General features: G+C 36.6%; 1 protein-coding gene and 1 long non-coding RNA gene across 4 annotated transcripts; one reads left to right on the top strand and one right to left on the bottom strand.

The window, feature by feature from the left end:
• The first annotated feature begins 1,608 nt into the window (after positions 1–1,608).
• Positions 1,609–3,767, top strand: LOC121881801. Its single transcript, XR_006091912.1, has 3 exons — positions 1,609–1,978; positions 2,810–2,956; positions 3,680–3,767. It is a non-coding gene; the product is annotated as an uncharacterized LOC121881801 (long non-coding RNA).
• LOC121881800 (adhesion G protein-coupled receptor F5-like) lies at positions 2,608–26,358 on the bottom strand. 3 transcript variants are annotated; one of them, XM_042389529.1, is made up of 27 exons: positions 26,152–26,358; positions 19,834–19,940; positions 19,565–19,616; positions 19,048–19,191; positions 18,763–18,936; positions 17,482–17,520; positions 17,013–17,162; positions 16,754–16,921; positions 16,462–16,491; positions 14,447–14,485; positions 13,978–14,127; positions 13,719–13,886; positions 13,427–13,456; positions 10,537–11,106; positions 10,365–10,453; positions 10,175–10,236; positions 9,609–9,730; positions 9,246–9,464; positions 8,488–8,688; positions 8,184–8,312; positions 7,898–8,079; positions 6,481–6,657; positions 4,996–6,366; positions 4,816–4,857; positions 3,833–3,889; positions 3,663–3,729; positions 2,608–2,869 (listed from the first exon to the last, which is right to left on the bottom strand). In XM_042389529.1, the coding sequence occupies exons 2-27, from the start codon at positions 19,933–19,935 to the stop codon at positions 2,811–2,813; spliced, it is 4,593 nt and encodes a 1,530-aa protein (XP_042245463.1). In that variant the 5' UTR covers positions 19,936–19,940; positions 26,152–26,358; the 3' UTR covers positions 2,608–2,810. The 3 variants fall into 3 exon arrangements, with proteins under 3 accessions (XP_042245463.1, XP_042245462.1, XP_042245464.1); XM_042389528.1 differs by having other exon boundaries at positions 3,663–3,889; XM_042389530.1 differs by lacking the exons at positions 16,462–16,491; positions 16,754–16,921; positions 17,013–17,162; ... (4 more) ...; positions 19,834–19,940; positions 26,152–26,358 and adding an exon at positions 15,725–15,810 and having other exon boundaries at positions 3,663–3,889.
• Between the last annotated feature and the right edge of the window lie 901 nt (positions 26,359–27,259).

The following is a 27,259-nucleotide window of genomic DNA, read 5'->3' as shown; positions in this document are numbered from 1 at the left end:
ACCTGCTCATTTAACTAGGTGATGTTGACCACGTGTTTCTGTATTATGAAAATGCACAAACTGTTTTAATTCCTTGGATGTTGTGGCTGGTATCCAATTATGATCAGCTGTAATCTTAAAGTTGAACTTAAAGTGTAGATATTGTAGGTATGTACAGATGTTGAGTTCTTGTTTAACAAACGGAGGGAAATGGTTTCTTATCTGGTTGTTAAAATAAATCAGGCCACTACATTTTAATTTTAATTTCTTATTCTAATGGAACTACTCATTAGGCTGCAACTAACATTTGTTTTTAGTATTGATTGCCATTTTTTCCCTGATTAATTAATTAATTGTTTGGTCTATAAAGTGTCAGAAAAATGGCTATCACAAACTTGTTTGTCTGACCAGCAATCCAAACCCCCAAGATATTTAAAAAACAAGATGGACAGACAAGATAAGTAGCAAATCTCACAACTGAAAACTGATCTGAAAAAACTGATAATGAAAAGAATCGTCAGTTGTAGCCCTACTTGGTTGCTCCTGTGAAAAAAACTGTAGCTTAGACAGTAGCTCTGATAATGATTGATGATCAACGCCTTTGAAAAGGAATGTTGCTTTATAATTTAATAAAGAAAACTTGTATTGTAACAGTCCCATTGTATTCATATTTATGAGTATTACTAACTGAAAATATGACATCTTTTTTCATTTAGTTGATTAGTTGTAATTCTATTGAGTAAGTTTCCATCAGTGTTTGAGTTTATCACAATTTAATCTTTTCAATAGACTTGCTCCAGGCTCCAGGCAGGAGTTAAGGATGAGTCGGTAGAATTGAACTTTATCAATGAATCAATTTAAGTATTAGATTTAAGTTTAGATAGATTAAAGATTTTTTTAAAAAAGGAAACAAATTAAGCTAACTGAAAGTATTTTTTGCACTTAACATTTACATAATAAAATGATTACAGCTACTGAAATATTCTTAGATAATCAGTTACAAGAAATGTTTTGAGTATTTTGAACTTACTCAGTTTTACAGTGCATGGATGGGGATTTATATTGGCACTATGGATATGCAAAAACATATCCATATGTTTAACTGTGGGGCTGGATGGAGTGGAAAATCTGAGCAATTTTGAGAGATTTACTTCTGTTGCTAGGTATGCTAATAATAGCATCAGTGGCTCCATACCCAAAGAACTTTTATAATCAACCAAGTTGGTGGCAGGGATGGCTGCCTCGGTGTTGTGCTCTCTAAGTGTTTTTTCAGTTTTTGATTTTTTTTTCTGTCTTCAGCTCTCTTTTTTCACACATCCAGAAAGTTTTGCTGAGATCTTAGTTGTAGGACGATAGGTTTGAGGCCTCTTCTTCTCCCTGTGTCATTGACTCTGGATACTCTTATGGGTCTGTCTTTTGGTTCCTTGCTTGCCATTGTCCACTAGATGCCCTCAGACTTTTTCTGTTTTCTGAATATTTATTTTATTTTATTTTGAGTTGGACTTTTTGAAGGACTGATATGTATGACTTTGGTTGCCTTTTAGTCATATGGTTTTTGCTCATTAATGTACTGGGTTGTATTAAGATTATTGTGTTTTCTGGGTTTTGGGTGTTCCTTCACTCCTCCTGTGTTCATGTGCTCTTCCTCTCACCTGACCTGCATTACCCTTGTTAGCCCTATCCTGCTCTTTGTCTTCCCCACACCTGTCCTGTATCAGTCTCATCAGTCCTGCCCTGCTCCCTGTGTTTCCCTCAGCCTATCAGCTCCCAGCCTGCCCTTGTGTCCAGTCACCTGTTCCCCATTTGCTCATTAGCTCAGTTTGTATTTTACGATACAAAAATTTCCAATTTTAGCCCTGGTTTTCTGTTCAGTCTCTGTTGGATCCTCTGTTTTGTTCTGTTTAGATGCCTGCCTGCACTCCTGTTTGCTGTTCCGTCAGCTTTCATTTATGCTGCTCACTCCAAATAAAGAGTTCTCTTCAGACCCGCTTCACCTTAGGTCTCTGTTCCTGCTACTCATCGTGACAACTTTTATGTGTAAAACAAACTGAATCAATAGGACTTTTTCATGGAAGACTTTTTGACATGTCACAGTAAGAAAAGCACAGGTGTAAATAATTTATGTGTGGATTCCATTTAGCTGCTTCAGTTTCAGGGTCCTGGCGCTGCGCATGCTGGCTCACTGTCACGTTATTAGTAACACGTACCTTTCCTGCAATGACAGCTCAAAATGTCTGGTGTGAAAAAGGGCTCTAGAGCTGATTTTGATACTTTACCTGTGTAATTCCTGGTACTCTTTTGCCCTGTCTAAGTCAATTTGTCATTATGATGCACCCCCTGAGTAAACAAGTTCACTGATCTGTTTAAGACAGTCTTGTCATGTCTAACTGATTTAGTTGTCAAAGTAAAGCAAAACGAGAGCCCTTTTGCATCGACTTTGTGGCCATTTTGATGTTTGAAAATGATCTGATGAATACTTTTAAATGTCAAAAATGGTCAAACAAAGCATTTCTTATGTTTTGAATGAGTATCTAAAAGGAATCTATTGATATGCCTTTGCCTCTTCCTGTGAGCAAACACACACGGACACATGCACACACACAACAATTTAATAATCATAGTTCCATTCACTTTTTTTATGACATCAGATATAAAATCTATCCTCTGCAAGTGCTCTTCATAGGAAGTACATATAACTTCATGATTGTTGCCAAAAACAATAAAAAAGAAAGAAAATAGTTACTTAAATGCAATTACTACTACAATACAATTAATATACATCCAACATACAGCGTGCAATATTCAAAAATATCTTTTGTGTTGTGTACAGATCAAGTGTTGATGAAGGACTGAGATGCACCGGAGGCATTGGACGACGTATTGTAACCATCTGAAAAAACAGTGACAAAACAATATGATTCAGTCAGTGGCAAAACAAAACAACTGATACTAAAAGAAGAGGCTGTACTTTTAAATGGTAAGGTCAGAATGCTAACATGCTCACAATGATCATGTGAACATGCTGATATTTAGTATTTACAGGGTAACTGCAGTGACCAAAGTGACAAAAGTTTACAGGTCTTGTGTGAAAGCAGTGACCTCGGTTAGGCGCTTGAGGCTACATTAGCCGCTACAGTATAACAATAATACAACCAAATCTCCAACTGAACTGTTGGCACCAGGTTTTGACGAGGATGAAAAATCCATGGCATAAAAAGACGATATTCCTGGTTTTACAATGCTTTTGATACTGATAATGAAAAAACTGTCTATCCTGACGCTGACAAAATCATAGGAGTACAATGCTTAATCAGGTCAGTACTCTTTTAATGTCAAGCACAGTCCCCATCTTAGTTCAGTGTGTTAGCATGCTAACATTTGCTGAATAGCACTAACCATAAAGCTCAGTCTTATGAAAATGTTGACATCTTGAGGGCACTAGATGAAAAGTCAAGTGATTACCAAAGTTGTTTGAATTTGTTCTCTGAGGAATATGAATGTCTGTGCAAAATTTAATGATAAGCCATCAAATTGTTGTTGAGATATTTCTGTCTGGACTAAAGTGGTGGAAGTACTATTGATAGACTATAAGTTGCTAAAGAGGCAAATAAAAACTCACTAGCATTTAGAAATCAAGGCTTTGTTTTTTTATTCTGTCCTTCTTTTCTCAACTGTTGTTATACCTTTTCCTTTTTTCCAGTTCCGGAAAAAGCCCAATCCACTTGATGATGAGATTCCAGCGCTGGTGGTCTAATATCAAGAATAAAGGCGAAAACATGAATTGCCACAATATTTGAAAAGGGACTGATGACCTGCTTACAAAAAATGACATGATTAAGAAAACTGCTCTTACCTTTGTTCCACTGGTTCCACTGGAAAATTGTGACTTAATTGCAATTTCTGACCGCACCTGAAAAGTTAATATGCAAAAGTTAGCACTCTGCTTTAAAATACAAATAGATTTATCTAAATGAAAACATGTTTAAAAGGGAAAATGAGTATTATTTTATGTAGTTATATGAGGTAGGAACTGTTACCAATGTTCTAGGTTCCAAACACACCACTATCACCAATTTACTTTCATCAGAAATAGCTCAGTGAGAGAGGGATAAATACAGCTAGCAACAAGTGCTAACACATGAGCTATCAAGCAAGCCTCTGACAGTAGTATTACTGTATGCTGAAATACCATTTAATTTCATTATTACTGTTTATGATTATTACAGGAAACTATGACTTAAAGATGTGGAAGCTTGACTTGGGTAGGAGAACGTTCTGCAGTAGCATTATTGCAATTCACACTGGTATAGGAGATGGTTGATTAAGGGTGTACTTAATTCTCGTTTAAATTATTAGTGATCAGTTAGAAGAATTGTGTTGGCTAGTCTAATACCTGCAAGCACATATCCCTGGTAGATTACTTTGTAACATGAACAATGTAACTCTAATATTTATCTCTCCTTATCAAGACAGAGGATAAAAAGCTTTTTGCTATTACAGCATTACAGAGTTAAGTCCTGTCTCATAGAATTGTAAACCATGTTTTGGTGTCTCATAAACCTTTAAACAAATTAATTGATTATTCAAAATGGCCTTTCTGAATCGTATTTGACCTTTCCACTAGTACGTGTGACAACACAACCAGCTAGCAGCTACCTGCATTTTTTGTAATGCAGTGCGATTTTTGTTGCTAATTGTGCAGATTTTTGTTTGAAAAATCATGACGGTAGCCGAAACATCCTAGGATTTGTTTCATTACTCACTCTAGAGTCTTTGCTGTCTTTCACATATTAACATATGTGAATAATAACATATTAAATGTTTAGACATACATACCTTTTTATCCAACAGTGTTCCAAAAACCAATATGAAGAAACCCTTTATAAAGACACAGAGTAGCACAGCTAAGAGGGGTTCAGTGACAAAAAGCAAACTAATTGTTCAAAAGTCAGTCAAATAATTTAAAGTTACACAGTATAACATACAAAACATAATTAGTAACTACTGTATTTGTACCTGCAGTGAATTGAAGAATGCAAATGAAATATGGATTCCTTTGTTGTTTGGGTTGGTCATGGTTCCGACTCCCAGTCCCCAAGTTAATCCAAAAAATGGTGTGAGGACAGCCAAGCTCCTAGCAATAACCACCAGAACATGTCTCTCATCTGCCTGTGCAGATATTGCCCTTCTCCTCAACATTTTGTATATCACCACAAGCAGGATCATGAGGTTTATCAGGACTATTAGCAGCGCAGGGATCACAAATGCCAGCAGAGCTTTGGACTCGTCCCAGTTGAGCCAGCAGACCCCCGTTCCTCGGATGTATGCTTCTTTGGGTGCAGTTACAGCTATAGTTATGGTTGCGATAATTAGTGGTGCCCCATAGCCTAGAGAGAATCCAATAGCCAACATAGACTTTCTAGTCAAACCATCATCAAAGACACTGACTGTGCGGTAGAGCAACAGCAGACCTGAGGCTAACATCCAGAAGAACAGGGATAAGTAGAAAACATGGATAAAAAATGTAGCTGCATTACAGGCTGGTGGGTTTTCCTCCTTTGCATCTGAAATGGCGGCCCCAATAATAAACCAAATATTTGCAATCAGGAGAGACATTGCGATGTTAACAATGGAAACATGGCGCAAGTATGATGTGTTGTTCCTCCTTATTTTTCTCCATATGACAGCTTCAATGATGAGGCATATAACCAAGGAACCCATGGATATGCCAACACCAATGAAGCTTATAAAATCCAACACAGGGTCCTTTGGAATGCTGGGTGACATTAGCATAGAGAACGAGGTCAGATGGTTGCAGTTGCAGGTGACGGTTTCATTACCATCGGATACCAACTCGCAGCCCTCATTGTCCCATCCTCCGAGACCATTGAAGAGGCTGAAGTTCCAGAAAACACACTGAGGGTTCCCTATAGTCTTATTTATGATATCAAATGTGAATGAAACATTATTGATGGTGTCACCGGACTGAAGAAGTACGACTCTCCCATTGATGACGTTGAAGGTTGAATTGTTTTCGTCTCTTGCAGGGAGTACATTATCCATAGAGGCAAATGTAATCACAGTGATATTATTGCTTCCTCCATCAGGTATGTCTACCACCACTGAAGAATTAAAGTCGGCATTGAAAGTGCCTGTGACTGCAGTTTTGTTCAAGAGAATAGAGGGTGTTACAATGTCAAAAGAGTCATTGGCAAGGGCTTTTGTTATAGTCTCAATAGAGAACAAAAATGTTGAGCTGGCACTTTGAGCTTCGGAGCTGTTACTTCTTCTTACTGTACTGGTTGTGGTGGGTGTGTTTGTGTTTAGATTGTCCCATGAACGTTTTGCCTCATCTGTGGTGAGGACACCTGCAGTTAATAGAACATCCTAAATTGAAAGGAAAGATGTTAGATGATTAAATTAGATGAAATGCAGTAAATATTTTTTATTAACATGAATTGTTTTGGACAGGTGTAACCCTCAGCTGACTAATACACATACCTCCATTAAATCTTTAGTTATTGTGATGTGTGATGATGATGTTAAGGTTGCTACATTGTTGAGTATGTCAACAATGGCATTAATGTCATTGGGAGATTCAACCACTTCCGCCGTGAAGACACTAGTGACATTGCTGAGTTGCTCCAAGAATCCTGGCAGCGAATTGTTATTCAAGGACTGTGAGATTTAAAAGTAAAATACATTAGAATTACACAATAATTTAAGGTTCAAATTAAAGTTACTAAGTGCATGTTTTGTATTCACTTATAGTATTTTTAAATTTATTCACACAGCAGAGTTTTTGTTTGTATAGAAATCAAACAATCCTGCTGAGATTTGGTCATTGGCAGTTGCACATTCCTGGCACACTTCCACACATAAAGTGTGGAAGTGAGGCTGAAGACATTATTATAAGGAGTAATACATTATCCTCTGGTAGGCTTAAATAATGACTCATGAATCATTTGAGCTCCTCTCATCCCCTTTAAAAGAAGCAGATTAAATACTGCGGGAGGAGAGATGTCAGGTTATCTTTAAAAAGTCCACCTACAGTATACAAAGAACAGAGAGGTCTCAAAACACAGATAAACAGTACCAGTCAAAAGTTTGGACACATTTTCTCATTCAGTGAATGGGAAAATGTGTCAAAATTTTTGACTGGTGCTGTACATCCTCCCAAATGTTAATTAATATTCTGTATCACTCCAAATGTGCTGTCAGTGACAGATGCATCCTTTAGCTGCATTTGTGTTTCAGAAAACAGTGAAATTCCTAAACATAGAGAATGATAGATCTCTGCAATGAGGGAAGAACTATAGTAACTAATATTACAATCAATCATTGTTATTGACTGTTTCCTAGAAGGTCAATTATTGTTAGATCCTGATCAATTCTGCTGCAATGTTGGGTGATTTGAACAACTAATGAAGTTACAGGCCACCTGTGTATAAATTGTACACAGACGTTACCATCAGATGGTGCCAAAGTAAAAAGAAATCAGAATCAAAAAAACCTATAGTAACTGCCTATAGTAACTTTAAATTTGGAACATAATGGACAGCTTTGTGTGTTTTGCAGTACTGTACATATACATTCTTTTAAAAGCATGGATCCAGTTATTATAATGGTTACATGTTTTTAAACTATTAAACAGGATCACCCTCACCAAAGATTTGCAAATATCAATAAATAATGCTTATACAGTAAATACAAGTGTGTTTAAGTGTGAAAGTTCATTCTTGACGTTGTAGTTTTACAAAATAATTAACACATAAAAACGTAAGGTCTACATATGTATGGTAGGTTGACTTTGAACAAATAATCATAATTATCTTACATAATTTTAATTCAAATTTGTAATTTCTCTTGCCACCCCTGAATGCCCTAAGGCCCTAAGAGAGTAATCATTTGGTGTCACCTCAGACTGCTCGAACAGCTGCTGAACCGGTAATAGGATGCACGTGTCTTGTTGCTCTACCCATTGACCCTCATTTTTTCTACAAACTGCTGTCTTCTCTCCCACCCTGTCCTGTCCGCAGGGAACTTCACTCGTGTCACCATCATTTCCAGCACCAAACTCATCATCACTACAGTCAAAGTCTGGAGAGAAAGAGGTAGATAATTACCTCTGCACTGGTACAGGAAAAAAAAAATCTAAAACTGAATTGTATTAAATGCTCTGTAACGTCTGGATCAATACTTACTCCCTGTGGACAAATCCAGTTTTATATTTTTGTTAAATTGTGGATAGTTTTCCACTTGACAAATGAATGTCCTATCCAGGTTTTCACAGTCGGGGATTGTGAAGTTATGGGTGATATTCCTTCTTGAGCCTAAACATAAAAACAAAGAACAGCACTCAATTTGGAGAAAGTAGGAGAGTAATTCATTTAAAATAATCAATAGGCACATACATTTTTTCAAACAGTTATTGCAGAACTAAATTATTTAACAAATTATTTCACAATAGCTGATCTGTCTTTTGGTGCTTGTTTGTTTCAGGTTTACCTGTATCAGGCGTGTCTTGAAACTTAACCTTGTAAGGGCTTTGGACAGAGCACTGCAGTGACACTTTGTCGTCAACCTTACACTTAACCTTTCTTCTGATTGGCTTCACTTGGATCACAGGTGTCTCTTTGACTGTAAATGTTCCTTTGGATTTCTGTCGGAAAGCCAAATTGCCTTTCTTCAGCTTACATTCATAACGTCCTGAAATTAAAGGTGATCATAAATTAAGGTATGAAAATATATGGGATGACACCACCATCAGGTGTCAAGCTCAGTCAGCATATAAGTTGTTACATAGTGGAAAAAAAAATGCTTCTACAATTTCAAAAATATTTTGTGCTGTAAACTTTGGAGAATTTTGTAATTGTTCCTACTGTTCAAAATGCAACGTCTACAGGCTGCACTGCATCATGGTCTATTGAGGCTTCTGTCAGTAGAAAAATCATTTCTCTGCCCCTCTCCACTTACATTTTTTTCACTTTTAACTTTCAGTTTTGTCCTGAGAGACTGGTGCAAAAATAAAGGTTACCACTTCTATGACGCTATTTCAGCCTTATACTTCACTATAGCCAGGTGGAGTAAAACCATTTCTTCTTTGGTCAAAATCCTTAACCATGACCACATATATTTTGTTGGTAGGTCAGGCTAAACATTGAAAGTAGTGACAGTGTTGATTTAAGACATCAGAGAGAAATGTGTAAATGATGTAGGAATACAAATCGCCAATTGCACTGTCGCAGATCTACAGTTTTTCTTACCATTGTCAGTGGCAAAGGATTTTGACACAGTTAGTGTGGCCTGTCCATTATTATTTGAAAAGCTGTGTTCATCATCTGAGCGTATTAAGTTGTTGTCACGTCTCCACTCCGCAATCCAGTCGCTACCTAAATTGAGATTCGGTGGTGGAGGGCCACATGTCAAAGTCACGCTTTCCCCAGAAAATACTTCAGAAGATGAAAACGTTAAGGATTCTGTGCCTTTAAAAATGAACACAAAGGTCAGACAATTATTAGACAATCTTCTATTCACAATGATTTTCCAGATATGGCAAATGATGGTAATATGACAATAATAAAAAAAGGCTCTTAAATTATTTTCAAAAATGTGTAAAACTGTCTTACTCTCATATATCATAGGGTATTTTTCTCCCAGATCTGCGAATATCCCTGTTTTTACGTCTTCAATTTCCGCGTTATTAAAAGCAGGTGCTCTGACAGAATATTCAGCGATGGTGCTTCCGGCCCTGTAATGTAGAAATGGATCCCAATAAACCACCAGCAGGTATCATATTATCCATTTAAGACCACATTATATCTGCTCTGGAAACTTGCTGTCAACTATCTACATACAAACGGGTCTTGAATACTGTATGGTTATTGGTTAATGCTCAGTTAAGATCTGTTGCTCAAAGGCAATGTAAGCTTGAAACACACTTCTGACTTGGAATGAGTGAGTGAACATTACTAGGCCAAAATGAAAATGCACACCCTAACTATTCCCCCAAAATATCAGACTGAGGCGTCTAGACTTCAGTGCCACCACTCTTCTACAAATTAAATAAAATAATAATAATTACTCTGACACTATGCTAATATAGCATGCTTAAAAACTGTCAAACTCTCAGTAGAAAAGTATGTCATTTCCTAAACTGATTTAAGAAGGAGTAAAATCAAAAGAATCAACTTACCTGAACCTAATTATTGTTGCTGATATTAGATTTGTGATGAACTTCATACATTGTTCTTGAATCTGTTAGAGACAGAACACAGTCTGCTTGTTATTGTCTGTACAATGAAATCAAGATGAAATATTACATACACTCATTGCATCAACGTCGTGACAAAACTGAATGACACAGAAGACACATTAAGACTTACAGCTTGATTGGTATCGATGTAAACTTCGTTCTCTTCATTATTGAATTCATCGTTAAAATCCATGTCCATGGTAAGTGACAATTGTCTCACTACAACAGAGACAATTGTTATCACAAAAATGCAGTATCCTGTGAAATACATAACTTCACTCTCTACATGTAATGTGTAATACCCTCTGTTGTTGTGGTTGTTGTTGTTGTTGTTGTAGTCATTTGTTTTGTTGTTGTTGTAGTCATTTGTTTTGTTGTTGTCATCATTGGTGTTGTTGTCGTCTTCTCTGGCATTGTTGTTTGCGTCACTGGCATTTTTGTCGTGTTCACTGCCATTGTTGTTGTTGTCATTGGTGTTGTCGTCGTCATCAGCGGTGTTGTCGTGTTCTTTGCAGTTGTTGTCGTCGTCATTGGTGTTGTCGTCGTCATCAGCGGTGTTGTCGTGTTCTTTGCCGTTGTTGTCGTCGTCATTGGTGTTGTCGTCGTCATCAGCGGTGTTGTCGTGTTCACTGGCGTTGTTGTCGTCGTCATTGGTGTTGTCGTCATCAGCGTTGTCGTCGTGTTCACTGGCATTGTTGTCGTCATCATTGGTGTTGTCATCGTCATTGGTGTTGTCATGGGTGCTGTTGTCATCACTGGCGTTGTTGTCATGCTCACTGGCATCGTTGTCGTCGTCATTTGTGTTGTCGTCGTCATTGGTGGTGTTGTCGTCATTGGTTGTGTTGTCGTCATTGCTGGTGTTGTCGTTATTGCTGTTAAAAAAAAAAAAAGCAACACTAGGCATCATTAAATGCCAATAAATGCTTGTTTATTTTCTAACAGGGGTTTATTCCAGAAAGTGGGTTTAGTGAAAACTCTAAGGTTGTTAGATGTGGGAATCCGTTCCAGGTTTAGAGATGATTTAAATTCTGGGCCAGTTACTGTGGTAACTGACTCTGTGAAGCTAACCTGCTTCCTGATAGGTCTTCTTTGATCTGCCAGTGAGCTGAACAGGGGTCCGTTTCACAAAGCGGGTTTAGTGAAAACTCAGAGTTTGTTAACCCTGAAATGAGGGAAACTCTGAGTTTTCCGTTTCAAAAAGGGAGGTAAGTCAAACCAGAGAAAGAGGGATAACTCTAGCTTGTTTCAGAGAGAGGGGTAACTTAAGCTCTCGGTCAGTTACCGTAGTAACAGACTCTATGAACCTAACCTGGTCGGGACCAGGTTTTTCTCAATGAACCTCGAGTTTCTCTCAGTCTCCGCCCTCTTTCAGAGCCTCACACTCCATTTGATTTCCTCATTCATTCAGTCAGCAGGCGAGTTTTGGCGTAGCCTAGTTCTGCCGTCTATCATTTAAAAAAATCATTAAAAAAATCAGAGTCAGTATATTAGAAGTCCATTAGGCACAGTAAGTGGCGACTTTTTCACTAACATGGCATGTCCTTTTGATAACGATCCCGTGGATGAAGGTGCAGCATTACTGCGCAGAGAATTAAATATTCGTTGAGAGATGGTTATCAAACTGCGCATAGATGTTCTAGCATTTCCAGACAATTATCTTTTTGAGCGGTACCGTTTCACGTCACAGACCATCATCTACATACACAACCTAATCCGTCCTTACATTTGCAACATTACCAATCGTAGTCATGCTCTTACATCCCAGCAGATACTGTGTGTTGCGCTGCGTTTCTTTGCAAACGGAAGTTTTTTGTACAATGTCGGAGCCAGCCACTGGCCTTCCTATAGTCTGGCTTATGGCCAGCTCCTCTGCCTCCGTTAGAGGTGGCGGTGCTGGACCACCACCCGTTTTACGGACATCTGCCTTCTTTCTGTTGGCTGAGTAGTTGTGTTAGTCTGTGTTAGTTTAAATAGGCTTAATTATTTAACAGAACATGATGTAGATGAGAAGACATTTAGGCCTATGTGTGTGAAACCAGCATTATGTTGGGGATAAAACAGCTGCTCAGTCAAACAGCCACTTAATATTTACTTTACAATGTAAAACATGATCAAAATGAGGTTCCCCCATGAGATTATTATCGAGGTTTTACTTTTTGTGTTGCACTTCTTTCTGAAAACATGCTCAAACTCGCCGTATGAGCGAATTAAGATTTCTAGCCCTAGTGGGGCGAAAAACGCAGCCCTCCTCTTCCCCGTTGCCATGGTGACTCGTTGAATCGGGGCTCAATTGATGCTGGCTTTTTATAGTTGTGGTGCACGCGCTTAACTCCAGGTGAAACTACTCCGAGTTGATTAAACTGACTCAAATCAGCTGTTCTGGAACCGGAAACTTAGAGTTTCTTATCTCAGAGTAGATCAACTCAGAGTTCAGGATTAGACTCAGAGTTTGTTGAACCTGCTTTGTGAAACGGACCCCAGCAGACCAGCTGTTGCTCTCGGCCCCCATTGTCTATTATCTATTTGTTGATTGCATTGAACTTATTCTAATTTTTCTAATTTGCAATTGCACTAGTTATTTTCTCTCTTTATGTCTGTGAAGCACTTAGTAAAATTGTTTTTGAAAAGTGCTATATAAATAAAGTTTATTATCATCATTATTATTATTATTCTTTGACAAACCCTGAGTTTCTATCTGTCTCTTCTGTCCTGTAGAGCCTGAAGCAGCTGTCAGGCAAAGTTTTTTGTTTCCTCATTGTTATAGTTGATAAAGCGCATATTCAAAACACATTAACCAGCAGGGGTTGACATCAAGAGGAGGGAGATTTAAAATCCCACTTAAATACTAGTTATTGAAAGATCACTTTTATTAATGTCAGACCTTTATGTGCAGTCATCTCTTTATACAGCGATCTGTGACCTCACATTCAGATATTACACAGCCTGAACTCACCCTCAACTCACAATCAAATGTAGACATTGTCTTTTTTTTTTATCTCACAGCGAACATATTCAGAGGTGATTGAACTGACTCTGATTGGCTGTTCTGGAACATAAAACTCAGAGTTTCCCATCTTGGGTTTCATCAACTCAGAGGTCAGAGTTAGGCTCAGAGTTTGTTAAACCTGCTTCCTTGAATAAACTCTAAGTGTCTTCAGTTACTACAAAATACAAGCAAACTTTTTCTCATACCAGTACTTGGGGTCGGACATGGCGTGATACCTGTGGAGCAACATCAGAGATTCAATTATTATTCCAGTTTTTTCCCAGGAAAACAGTATACTTTAAATAATAATCAACATCACATAAATTTAGATATAGCCTCATGTTCAATGGATGACTAAACATAATCAAAAGCAAATATATGTAAATACATGCTGGGTAGTGAGGCAGATATGTCAGATATTTTTTTGTTGTCTTTCACTTTCAACAACTTTAATAGGAACTGCTAAACACTATCTATGCAAACACTATCCATGCTTACTTGTGAGCGATTCACAGAACTGTCCATCAGAAGGAACGCTGTTTATGCAGTCACAGGTTTGAGTGGTGGTATTGCTGCATGTGCCATAGGTGTTACACTTGTCACACGACCAACCAAACTGCTCCTCACACTGACACTGCAGTCCTCCGGTGGAGTTTGGATAACAGACTTTAAAGAAATTCATGCCACAGTAGTCAAATTATACACAATTCAATAAAACAGCATTGAATCAGCTATTCAAATTAACAGTAATTCTTACCTGTGGTCAAATTTAGACTTATTACTGTTAAAGACTGAGTGATGTTGTGTGGAAAGATGTAACTTGTGTTCCTTAATATATCAATGAAATTTGATGGCACACTGGAGACTGGAATGCGCAAGTCAAGGACTAAATCCATTTTCACCGGGTCTGTGGGGGAGAACAGGAGAGTCTATCACCATCATAGAACTATATTCACAACACTGTAATACAGTCATCATGACATGAATTGAAACTTTTTGGCTAACTTTTCAGTTGGTGCTTGAATTGGGAGTTTACAAGGTCTATGTATGTCTATGGCTTGAGGCTGTATGAGCCTAAAGAAAAATATATGTATTTCCAAACCACTGAAATAGCTGTTTGTTGCAACAGATAGTTCAAGAGCTGTGCACTTTTCTCAGTTTTTTCAGTACTAGTGTAATCTTCAGAAACACACAAAGCTTCAATCTCTACATTTCATGTGTCATACCAAGTGATGATGTAGGTGATGGTGATGGTGTTGGTGTCACTGTAAAAAAACAAAATAAAACAGAAGCACATTTATGAAAATTAAATGCATTTTTATATTTTCAGTTACATACTGTATATGGAAGACATTAAGTGCTGTTTCTATAGCAGATAACTCTAAGAGCTAGACAATAGAAGAGGCTTTTAAATGTCTCTTATATGTTAATATTTTACACTACAACTAAGCAATATATTGTACTTTATTAGTGCAAAGCAAAACTTGATTTTACTCCTACCAAAAGGTGGCTTTTAGGATGAAGCAAAACTGTTGTAACCTTTTCATTCATTTACTAAAAAACACGGTAGAAGTTTTATCTGTCTGGATGTAACAGATGTTTTCTTAAGACCTTAATCAACTACGTATCTGATTAAAGTTCATGCCAAAGAATGTGAGGAAGCATTTAGTTTTTTGTCACTGGTTCCTTGTTACATGATTGCAGAAGCAATCACATGTTTGTCTTGCCTTTCACCAGAGAATTGAATTAACTTCACTCTTACCCTCTTGCCAAAAATGGAAGATTGAAAATGGAAGAATGGAAGAAGACTGCAAGCTCCTCATTCAAGCAAAAATCAAAATCAAAAAATTAAAACTAAAATGCTTTCAGCCAATAAAATAGCCACAAACAGAGCATTTGGATTTGGGATTTGATGGCCAAAAGAGGAAATTGCCCTAAAAAACTGATAGAAGACAATAAACATTTACCCACCAATGTTCCTGATTTATAGCCAACCTTATTTTTGATGAGTGGTGAGATTAAGTCCATCAACAGTGTCCAGAATAATATTTCAATAATAAATCTATAAATCATGGTAATTGTGATTGCTGGTCTATTTAAATTCAGCCTAAGTAGAGTCATTTCTTTAGCTGATAGAGTTTGGCCTCATTTAGACTCTATTGCAGCAGGATTACAAATAATGAATGGTGGAATGGAAGTATTCAGATCCTTAACAAACGTATCTGAATGTGTAAGTAACTATTAACTACAGCTGTATGTACAATGAAAAAAATTAATGTAGTGGAGTAGAAAGTACAGTTTCTCAAGTATAGGCATATATATATATAAAAGTAATACTTGTAAACCTTAAAATTGTTCTTATCAGCAGTATTTGAGCAAAAAAAAGTCACTTATTTACTGATGAACACTGAATCAACGTGTGCTTTTTCCTCAGTGCATGATAAAATGACATAGAATGAGTGATCGTCTCTTCTGGTTGTGTTATAAACACCACTTAAGTCTACCTGCTCGACTGGTGTTTAGCCGACAGTACTGGTCATCAGCTGGAGGTCATTAATGCATCCACATTAGGACTGGGCGATATGACCAAAATCTCATATCCAGATAACGATACCTATCCCGATATAGCACATTTTAATTCAGTGAATAAATAGCCGTTTTGTGCAGTACGGATCCAGATGTGTCACCAATGATGGCATCACAGGCTCCATGGTTAATGCAGCTGCATGGGGAGTCCAGTCGCATTTAAGATTTTAAAACTGGACTAAATGTAGTTTGAAAGTGAGTTTTTTAATAGGCTGCAGGTCTTAATGGGTTTTGACAGCATTTCAATGCTGATGTCTAAATTTTCTGGCCAAAGTACTTTATTTGAAATACTGTATAATGAAAATGTACTAGTTCTAACTTCAACTGCAAATCACCAAACTCAATATTAGGCTACTGGACTGGACAGTGAAGTTACAATCATAGGTAATGTGAATGAATCGTAGTATCGGAGCTCCATTAGTGACAGTTTTTTTTTCATTCACCATGCACACTCTTATCTCACAGTGAACATACTCAGAGGTGATTGAACTGACTCTGATTGGCTGTTCTGGAACATAAAACTCAGAGTTTCCCATCTTGGGTTTCATCAACTCAGAGGTCAGAGTTAGGCTCAGAGTTTGTTAAACCTGCTTCCTTGAATAAACTCTAAGTGTCTTCAGTTACTACAAAATACAAACAAACTTTTTTCTCATACCAGTACTTGGGGTCGGACATGGCGTGATACCTGTGGAGCAACATCAGAGATTCAATTATTATTCCAGTTTTTTCCCAGGAAAACAGTATACTTTAAATAATAATCAACATCACATAAATTTAGATATAGCATCATGTTCAATGGATGACTAAACATAATCATAAGCAAATATATGTAAATACATGCTGGGTAGTGAGGCAGATATGTCAGATATTTTTTTGTTGTCTTTCACTTTCAACAACTTTAATAGGAACTGCTAAACACTATCTATGCAAACACTATCCATGCTTACTTGTGAGCGATTCACAGAACTGTCCATCAGAAGGAACGCTGTTTATGCAGTCACAGGTTTGAGTGGTGGTATTGCTGCATGTGCCATAGGTGTTACACTTGTCACACGACCAACCAAACTGCTCCTCACACTGACACTGCAGTCCTCCGGTGGAGTTTGGATAACAGACTTTAAAGAAATTCATGCCACAGTAGTCAAATTATACACAATTCAATAAAACAGCATTGAATCAGCTATTCAAATTAACAGTAATTCTTACCTGTGGTCAAATTTAGACTTATTACTGTTAAAGACTGAGTGATGTTGTGTGGAAAGATGTAACTTGTGTTCCTTAATATATCAATGAAATTTGATGGCACACTGGAGACTGGAATGCGCAAGTCAAGGACTAAATCCATTTTCACCGGGTCTGTGGGGGAGAACAGGAGAGTCTATCACCATCATAGAACTATATTCACAACACTGTAATACAGTCATCATGACATGAATTGAAACTTTTTGGCTAACTTTTCAGTTGGTGCTTGAATTGGGAGTTTACAAGGTCTATGTATGTCTATGGCTTGAGGCTGTATGAGCCTAAAGAAAAATATATGTATTTCCAAACCACTGAAATAGCTGTTTGTTGCAACAGATAGTTCAAGAGCTGTGCACTTTTCTCAGTTTTTTCAGTACCAGTGTAATCTTCAGAAACACACAAAGCTTCAATCTCTACATTTCATGTGTCATACCAAGTGATGATGTAGGTGATGGTGATGGTGTTGGTGTCACTGTAAAAAAACAAAATAAAACAGAAGCACATTTATGAAAATTAAATGCATTTTTATATTTTCAGTTACATACTGTATATGGAAGACATTAAGTGCTGTTTCTATAGCAGATAACTCTAAGAGCTAGACAATAGAAGAGGCTTTTAAATGTCTCTTATATGTTAATATTTTACACTACAACTAAGCAATATATTGTACTTTATTAGTGCAAAGCAAAACTTGATTTTACTCCTACCAAGAGGTGGCTTTTAGGATGAAGCAAAACTGTCGTAACCTTTTCACTCAATGCTGTAGTATGCACTTACTAAAAACATGGTAGAAGTTTTATCTGTCTGGATGTAACAGATGTTTTCTTAAGACCTTAATCAACTACGTATCTGATTAAAGTTCATGCCAAAGAATGTGAGGAAGCATTTAGTTTTTTGTCACTGGTTCCTTGTTACATGATTGCAGAAGCAATCACATGTTTGTCTTGCCTTTCACCAGAGAATTGAATTAACTTCACTCTTACCCTCTTGCCAAAAATGGAAGATTGAAAATGGAAGGATGGAAGAAGACTGCAAGCTCCTCATTCAAGCAAAAATCAAAATCTTAAAACTAAAATGCTTTCAGCCAATAAAATAGCCACAAACAGAGCATTTGGATTTGGGATTTGATGGCCAAAAGAGGAAATTGCCCTAAAAAACTGATAGAAGACAATAAACATTTACCCACCAATGTTCCTGATTTATAGCCAACCTTATTTTTGATGAGTGGTGAGATTAAGTCCATCAACAGTGTCCAGAATAATATTTCAATAATAAATCTATAAATCATGGTAATTGTGATTGCTGGTCTATTTAAATTCAGCCTAAGTAGAGTCATTTCTTTAGCTGATAGAGTTTGGCCTCATTTAGACTCTATTGCAGCAGGATTACAAATAATGAATGGTGGAATGGAAGTATTCAGATCCTTAATGTATCTGAATGTGTAAGTAACTATTAGCTACAGCTGTATGTACAATGAATAAATTAATGTAGTGGAGTAGAAAGTACAGTTTCCAAAGTATAAGTATAAAGTATCATATAAAAGTAATACTCGTATACCTTAAAATTGTTCTTAACAGTATTTGAGCAAAGAAAAGTTACTTATTTATTGATGAACATTGAATCAACATGTATGTTTTTCCTAAGTGCATGATAAAATGACATAGAATGAGCGATTGTCTCTTCTGGTTGTGTTGCAAACACCACTTGAGTCTACCTGCTCGACTGGTGTTTAGCCGACAGTACTGGTCATCAGCTGGAAGGTCATTGATGCATCCACATGTGTCACCAATGATGGCATCGCATGCTCCATGGTTAATGCAGCTGTTATATGACCAAGCAAAGCTCTCCTCACATCTGCACTGGTATCCCGTCACATTTGATGAGCACACTATAGGAACAAATGGCAGCACACGGCATTAAGGTTCAATGAAATGTTTACTGTTAGGGATAAGGTATATTTAACTTTGGAACTTTCCACCAAAATGGAAGGACATCATACCTGTTGTGGTGTTAATGCTGGTAATTTCAGCTGTGCTGTTGATTAGCAATGGAAGAGAAAGTGTGTCCAAAAACAATCTGAGACTGTCAAGGTCAGAGAGGGTCATAACCGCTTGGAGTACATATTCAGAGGAATTTGAGGTAACTGTGAAGACATGAAACAGACATACTCAGTATAGTGAATTGATAGATCATACTTCAGTGACAATACAGGACAAATTCGGTTGTCAGTATTATTTTTGCTTTAATGAGCACACAGACGTAGATGATGTAAATAGTTCAAGTCCCCCTGCTTCTTGTTCCTCAACTTGGATGTTCAGAGCTTCACTCTGAATGATGTATATGCAGAGTTTGCATATTTATTTGCTGACTTTTTCTTTGTGCAAAAACCATATAAGGCAAATTGTTATTCAAAGCACAGTATGTATGTTTAAATATGTCTGGAGGGGATCTTCAACAATAGACTTCTCACTAAAAATTGATACAATCTATTGATACTATAAAAAAATGTGACTCACTCGCTCTTTTTTCTCTTGCATTATTGTTTGACGGTTTTGTACCCATCCATTCCTGGAAAAATAATTGTATCTGATTAGTTCAATTCTGCAGTTTTTCATTATCAGCTGCATCAACACAGTAAGCCTTATTGCTGCCTACATAGAACAACTGTAACTTCATACAAATTCACTATTGATCAGTCATACTACAATATTATCTTTAAAATGTTTAGTGATGCAATCAAATCACACCACTTGCAGTATCTCATGGTATAAATTCTTATTCTTACCTCAAAGAATACTTTCAGAGACTTCCTGTATCCCTGATTCTCCAGACCATAGCATACAACCAGAAGAACGATCATGTACCCTACTGCCTTTGGTAATGCCATCCCAACTAGAGGGAAAATCAACACAACAATTTCTCATTATTCAGTCAATCAGGTGTGATGTATACATTTATTCCTTTTAGGTATTAATAGTAAAAAAAAATCTTGTACATTTTGATGTATTGAATCTACAAGGTGTTATATAAAGTTATGCTGGTACATGGATCTTATGCTGGTTCAAGCTTTGCTCGAAATGCTTTAAGGAAGTCCACAATTTAAACATGCAGTAGCTTCCTGATTACTGGTTTGAAAAGTCATGGTTGTTATTCAGGTTTGAGGGCCTGCTGGCATTCCATTTATATAACCTCTATCAGGCTTTATTGTTCAACATATCAGCACAGAAACAAATTTGCTTTCAATCTATTGTCTGTGTGATAAATGTGAAACTTCCCCTAAAAGCTTATCTTAGCATAAAGACTTCTTAAAAAATTTTTTTTTTAAGATTAAACAAACAGCACACAATGCATTTATTAGTGAGCTTTGGAAGTGCTGGTAGGTAAACTTTGTTATCTTTGGACAGAGCAAGGCTAGTTGTGTTCCCCTGTTTCCAGTCTTTATGCTAAGCCAAGCTAACCATCTCCTGGTGCTAGCTTGATCGCTTGCAAACAAGGGTATCAATCTTCTCATCTAACTATCGGCTATAGGAACTATTTCTTTGTCTATGTGAACCACTTTTTCTTTCTTTCTCTCAATGTGTGTGTCAACATGACACTGACGCCTATCACTAGAAATTAGATTTGCAGCTACAGTAAAGTTTGCAGTATGTGACGTTAAACATGGGGAACGTATCACATTACTGGCCACTAATGCACTGCCTTTATGTGTGTGTGCAGTATATGACTAACAGCTGGTTTCCCAGAAAGAGATTAAGTCTTGTTTTAGACAAGTGTCTTTTTAAAATAGATTAACATATATTGATGTGTTGAGACATTGTTTTAAATAGTCCTGATGTCTTGACCTTATCCAAGCTAAATGTCAACAAAAATGAGATAATAGTCATTGCTACTCAGATAGTCAAAACAGTTCCTCAGTCCTTCCTTATCTAGCCATAATGTCTGTTTGCAAGAGTTTAGGATTCTATTCTCTGACATAGGACTGTGTTTTAGTCACATCACAAAACTGGTTCAGTCACAGGTATAGATTCGGGTATGAATGGTAGGTTAAGTGTTGCCTAATTGCCCCTAAATTAAGAATGTTCTGTAATCAATACATACATTAATCCTCTATTACATTATTAGGAGCAATAAATACATTTATATAAACCCATCCATCCCCTTTTCCATGAGTGCATCAGGAGCAGAGTCAAGTTGTATATGGATCATTATGACATGGGTGTTATGTATAAGCTAAATTAGTCACAGCTTATCTAACTGTTTTGTTTGTGAATGTCAGGCATCATTTTATTATCAAAATCCTGTCAGCAGCAGCCTGAGCAGCACAGAGACACACAGACAGGTGAGCTGCAGCCTGTCAGGTGAGCTCTGATGTCATAGTGAAAGTTTGAGGCATAAATAATACAAGCAGAAGTGTCCTGAGTTGTGTTTGCCCAAATTCACAAGCTGAAAGAAGGGCAGAGCTACAGAATCTCAAGTGAGGTTTAAAATGGTAAATGGTAAATGGACTGCATTTATATAGTGCCTTTCTAGTCTTCTGACCACTCAAAGCTTTACACTACAAGCTACATTCACCCATTCATACACATATACTGATGGTGGGGACTGCCATGCAAAGTGTGAACCTGCAACACAGTAGGATCTAATCATTCCCACACACATTCAGTAATTTGGGGTTCAGTGTCTTGCCAAAGGATACTTTGACATGTGGGAATCGAAATGCCAGTCTTCCGATTAGTCGACGACCCACTCTACCTCTTGAGCCACAGCTGCCAATTATCAACAGAGCACATGACCTACATGTCATTACATATAAATATATATACATATTTTAAAGAATATCATGTCAATTTTTAAATATTAATTTTAGTCTCAGATTTATCTCAATAAGTTAAAATGTAAAAGTGTCTGTTTAATATTACAGACAAGATCATGAAAAATCCTATTTTAGGAAAGTATGTTTATGTTCATTTCAAACATGTAACAAATAAGTAAAAAAACAAAAATAAAACAAGAATAACAAATAAAATGATCAGAAAACATATACTTCAGACTAAATAAACAAATTCTCATAAACATAAATAAACAACATACATAAGTATTACATGTATTACATGAAAAGGAGTAGGAAGAAGTATACACCTATATGGTCCTACCTCTTCTCCATAACTCAAACAATTAAGTCAATATTTATCATATATACAACTCACAACCAACTACCCCAATGCTATTATGTACAACCCAAATTTTGCTTGAGTTCTATGTACAAACCATTCCACAAACTTACCCCACAAATTGAAATACACATACTGTTCAAAGTGGTACGAACACAATGTTTTTTTGAATGAAACTTTCCTCTAAAATTATAAAACCCCTCTCTGTCGAAGAGCATTTTTTGTATGTTACCCAGAAGTAAATTGTAATATCACACCCAGAAATGTATTGTCATATACTCTTTCTATGTTAACGTTGTCTATTATCACTTACATGCGTAAGTAAGACTATATGAGTTTGTTTTACAGTTTCCAAACAGCATAATCTTTATTTTGTTTATATTTAATGATAATTTGTTTATGTCAAACCATCATTTTAATTCACTAATTTCCATTGCGATCACCTCCAAAAGATGCTGTAAATTCTCCCCAGAACAAAAAATATTGATGTTCGCAAATCATCACATACATATTCATTAAAGTAGAGTCTGGCTCTTTATTTCTGTTTATTTTGGCTGCCTGACAACAAACGTCACTACCAAACCAAACCTACGCCCTTGGGTTCAGTCATATTTCCATTTACCTCATGATACTGAGAAAGTCTTAATAAAGTCTTAGTTGGAATGATGTTACTAATTGATCCACTCCAACTTGTTAAAACTCTCCTGCCAGACAGTCGCTCACATTGCTATTTTAGCCTCATTACACTGGCTCCCAGTTTGTTTCAGAATTCAATCCAATTCCATTCAACTTTATTTACATAGCGCCACATCACAACAAAGGTCATCTCAGGGCACTTTGCACATGGAGCAGGTCTAGACCACACTCTTTAATTTACTTCCTGGAATTGTTTATTATGTCTTATGTCATCAGAATAGTGCCCTCAAACTAAACTCTAATTAAAAGGGGACAGAGCCTCCGCAAGTATGACCCATAAACTTTTGAACAGCTTAACCTATCATTATAGAATAGTTGATTCTGTTAATACTTTTAAATCTTGTTTAAAGACTTACTTGCATACTTTGCCCTTTTTGTCTCCTATATCCCATTTTCTTGTCTATTTTAATGTGCGTTCTATTTATTTTATTTCTATTTGATTACAGTTTTATCTCATCTCTGTCCATATTTTCAGTTTGTTAAGAACTGTGTTTTTTGAAAAGTGCCCTTTTATGAAAGAGGATAATTATTATTATATTAATATTTTCATTTAATATTGCACTGCTTCCTGCAAGTTATTTACAATTTGTTGCATATGAGAGGGTGTTTCTGATCACTATAAAGGACACATTCACAATTTTTCAAGTGTGTTTTAAAACAACAGTCAGGTGTCCATAGGAACAGTGAAAGAGGTTTTCCACACTGTAATCATTTCTCCTGTTCATACTGGCTATTAAAGGATCCCTTTCAAATTCACTTTCAATGTAAGTGATGGAGGCCAAAATCCACAGTGTGTCCACACAGTCATTTAGTGCAAACATGCATTTAAAAGTTGATGTGAGGCTTATATGAGGCTCCAGCAGTCTGAGTTAGTCATATCAAGTGGATATCTGCCACATTTACAGTCTTTTTAGCATCAAATTCTCTCTTTGTGTTTGCTCAGACAGTGTTTCCCTGTTGAGCTGCAGTGGAAGTAAAGTAAAAAAAAGAGGAACTTTGGCACTAAAAAGACTGTAACGCTGAAAGATATCTACTTGATTTGACTAATTTGGATGCTGAAGCTTCGTATTAGCTTCAAGTAAACTTTTAAATACATTTTTGCCCAAAGGGAGGACTGTAGAATTTGGCCACTATCACTTACATTGTAAGTGCATCATGAAGGGATCTTCTAATGGTCACTATGAACAGGAGGAATGATTACAGCAAGAAAAACATGTTTCGATGGTCATTTGAGCTCCTGACTGTTGATTTAAGACAGACTTGAAATATTCTGAACTTGTCATTTATTTATTTATTTATTTATTTATTTACTGTTTTCATTGTCTTCATTCCTGCAGTTCAACCAAATTATCACCTTTTGTGGACCTTTCCTTCATTTATGTGTGGACCCCAGGAAGAGTAGTTGCTACCATGGTAATGGCTAATGGGGATCCAAATAAATAAATATGAGAAGCCTCAAAATTACAGTGTGTATATGACTTAGTTGAAATTAATGTAATTTTTCCCAGTAAAAGTAATCCAAATGATTTCAATTGTGTTTGAGAGATCCATCTTTAAAGACAGGATCTTTTCAAGACTAAAGTCTCCTACTACTACTGCTAATTGATAACCTGTGTGGTAAACTGGCCCGGGACCAGGAGTTTAGTTAAACCTAGCTGCAGTCAACACAGCACAAAGTAAACGTTCTCTTGTTTCCAGTTAATAAAGAGATATTTACAGATTAACACTCCTAATATACCCAGAATAAGATCCAGGTGTTCAGAGGGAGCTTTAAGTTACTTTGGTCCTGCTCTCTGGAACAAACTACCAGATGGTCACTACTGTTTTCACTTTTAAAAGAAAACGTAAAACCTTTCTGCTTTTAGTACAATAGTAGTACAATACAAATAAAATTGACTTGACTTAATAACATATAATTAACATGAATTTAGTTTAAGGATGAGTTAACTTTAAGCTCGAAAAGCAAATTTTCAAATGTACATTCCAAGTCAGCTGAAGTTTGGCTACATTTTAAGCTACTCTCTGTTCCACTTGTCTCAGCCACATGATGCATGCACTAGACATCCTAAAAAGCTAAAACTGCTAAAAATGCTACTGGGCTTTTCTGTCCATATTCTAAATGAACCTAGCACCTAGACATTTAATCATTTTAACCACGCTAAAACAACAACTGTTTTTCAGCATTTATCTGCAGCTCCTGTGAGATTTTGAGACCACACTTATTACTAAGATTCACAGCAAAATGACAACAGTCAATAGCAGAACACAATGTTGTCTGTTACTACATTTTTACAAGTCTCTCTTACAAAATCCGCTATAAAGGCACACATCTCTAGTATTTATGAAGAATAATGTGAAAAAAGTATGTTCCAGTTATTCCAGTTTATCCACAATTAGCTCCCAAATGCTTCCATCTCTTCAGTAAAAGTGGTTAAATATAAATGTGTAAAACACTCCTTTACATAAATACATAAATATGTAGTTTTCTCTTTCATATGTAACATGCTCCGGTACAGGTTGCCTAATAAGTAGTAACAATCTATATGATATAAGATAAGAATACATTTTTAAAAAGATATTTGTATTTATTTACCTTTCACTGACTTCTGGCTTCCTAAAACAGCTTTTGTCAAGGCAGCAAGGTCATTTTACTGAATGTCAAAGATGTATAGACCAGAACATGAACCAGTACTGTAATTAAACATGTGAATATGCCAGTCAACTTCCTGGAATACTTTGACTGAGTCACACACCTGTCAGGCAAGTTAAGTGACCTGACTGTTGCCAGATTGTATCATAGAGTGCTATGAATGATCTTCCTTGTGTATATACAAGGAAGGATTTATGTTTCAGTTTGTTTGGCATCCAAAAGAAGCTGACAGGTGGTCAGTGTGGGGTTAGGTGGGCATTTTAGATATTGTAATCCCATTTTTGTATTCACACAGTGCTTACCATGGTGATCTTTTAGGTACACTAAAAATTTAATAGGGCATATACTCCCATAAACAAATGTGACACATGGTCTCCAAGTTTTATATGCATTTTTCTTTCCATGTAAGTAAAAGTAAACCTTATTTATTTAGCACTATTCAAAACAGCAACTCTAAAGTGCTACACTGTTGATAATAAAAATGCATAACAGTACACAGCATGAAAACAGCAAGAAGAAATAAAGTGGAAACAGACACTCAACAATAAAAGCAATGTAAACAAACAAAACAAAATGGTTGGCTTACTTCTGTCTCACAAGACAATGGAGTGCGTGCCAAGGATTAGTCTGTGGTTGAGTTGCAGCGTCTGCTGTGGCTGAACAGCCCAGTTCTTATGTAGCAGTCTCTGTTGCAGTTTCTGAAGGTGTAGGCGGCATCTGACTCTTCTAGCGAGAAATTTGCATTTTATTTTCATAATCCTTGTTCAGTGAATTTATGATGTTTAGTTTGTCAGTTATTACAAAGATTTTTTCCAGGCTTTCGGCTGTTGTTATGATAGTTGCTATGGACTTTGTTATTACTGAAACTACATAGTTGCTGTGTTGTTTGAATCATTGTCTTTGCATTGTGTAGTTATCTGAGTCCCTATCAAACCAAACCTACCTAATCCTAATCCTAACCCTAACCCAAGCACTTCAGGCCTTCCTCCAAGCCTGTAGTAATGACCTAGATTGTCAGCAGTATTGTATCTCTGAAGGTGACTCATTTTGGTCACTGTTTCCACTAAAAAGAAAAACAAACAAACAAACAACCAAAAAGCTTCATTTTATATATTGGGCCTTCTCTGAAACTAGGCCTGGGATGGCTTGAGAAAAGTGAGAGTATTTGGGAAAGTGGTGTCAGACTTTTGGACCCTGCTGTGTGTGTGTGTATATATATATATATATATATATATATATATATATATTTATATATGTATATACATACATACACACATATTTATCAAAGTGTAACCGTGTGTCACAATAAACACGCAAGAAACTTTTTTCATCAGAAAATGACAACATTAGTAATTTGTTCCAATTGCTACAAGACATGTCACCACTTGTGATTGTATAAATAACATCCTTTTTTAAAATATCCTTTATTTTTGATGTACTGAACAACTTTAAGGCATTTGTGCTGACAGTGTACAGTATGTTTGTGCATCTGCGAAAGGACTGTTGTATACAACAACAGGCAAAAGAGAGCTGCATCTTCATCTGAGTCTGACTGGGCTTGCTAGAGTGTAAACTTCCTCATATTCAATGGAGAGTGGGACAGCTGCTAACATTACCCTAAACTCTGATAGCTTCCTTGTTTACAGACAATAAGGAAATACTACACATCGTTTGTCAATGCAACCAGTAATCCC

This window comes from Thunnus maccoyii, chromosome 17 (assembly GCF_910596095.1).
Source record: "Thunnus maccoyii chromosome 17, fThuMac1.1, whole genome shotgun sequence".
Taxonomy (NCBI): Eukaryota; Metazoa; Chordata; class Actinopteri; order Scombriformes; family Scombridae; genus Thunnus; species Thunnus maccoyii.
This window is presented reverse-complemented; position numbering and strand designations above follow the sequence as displayed.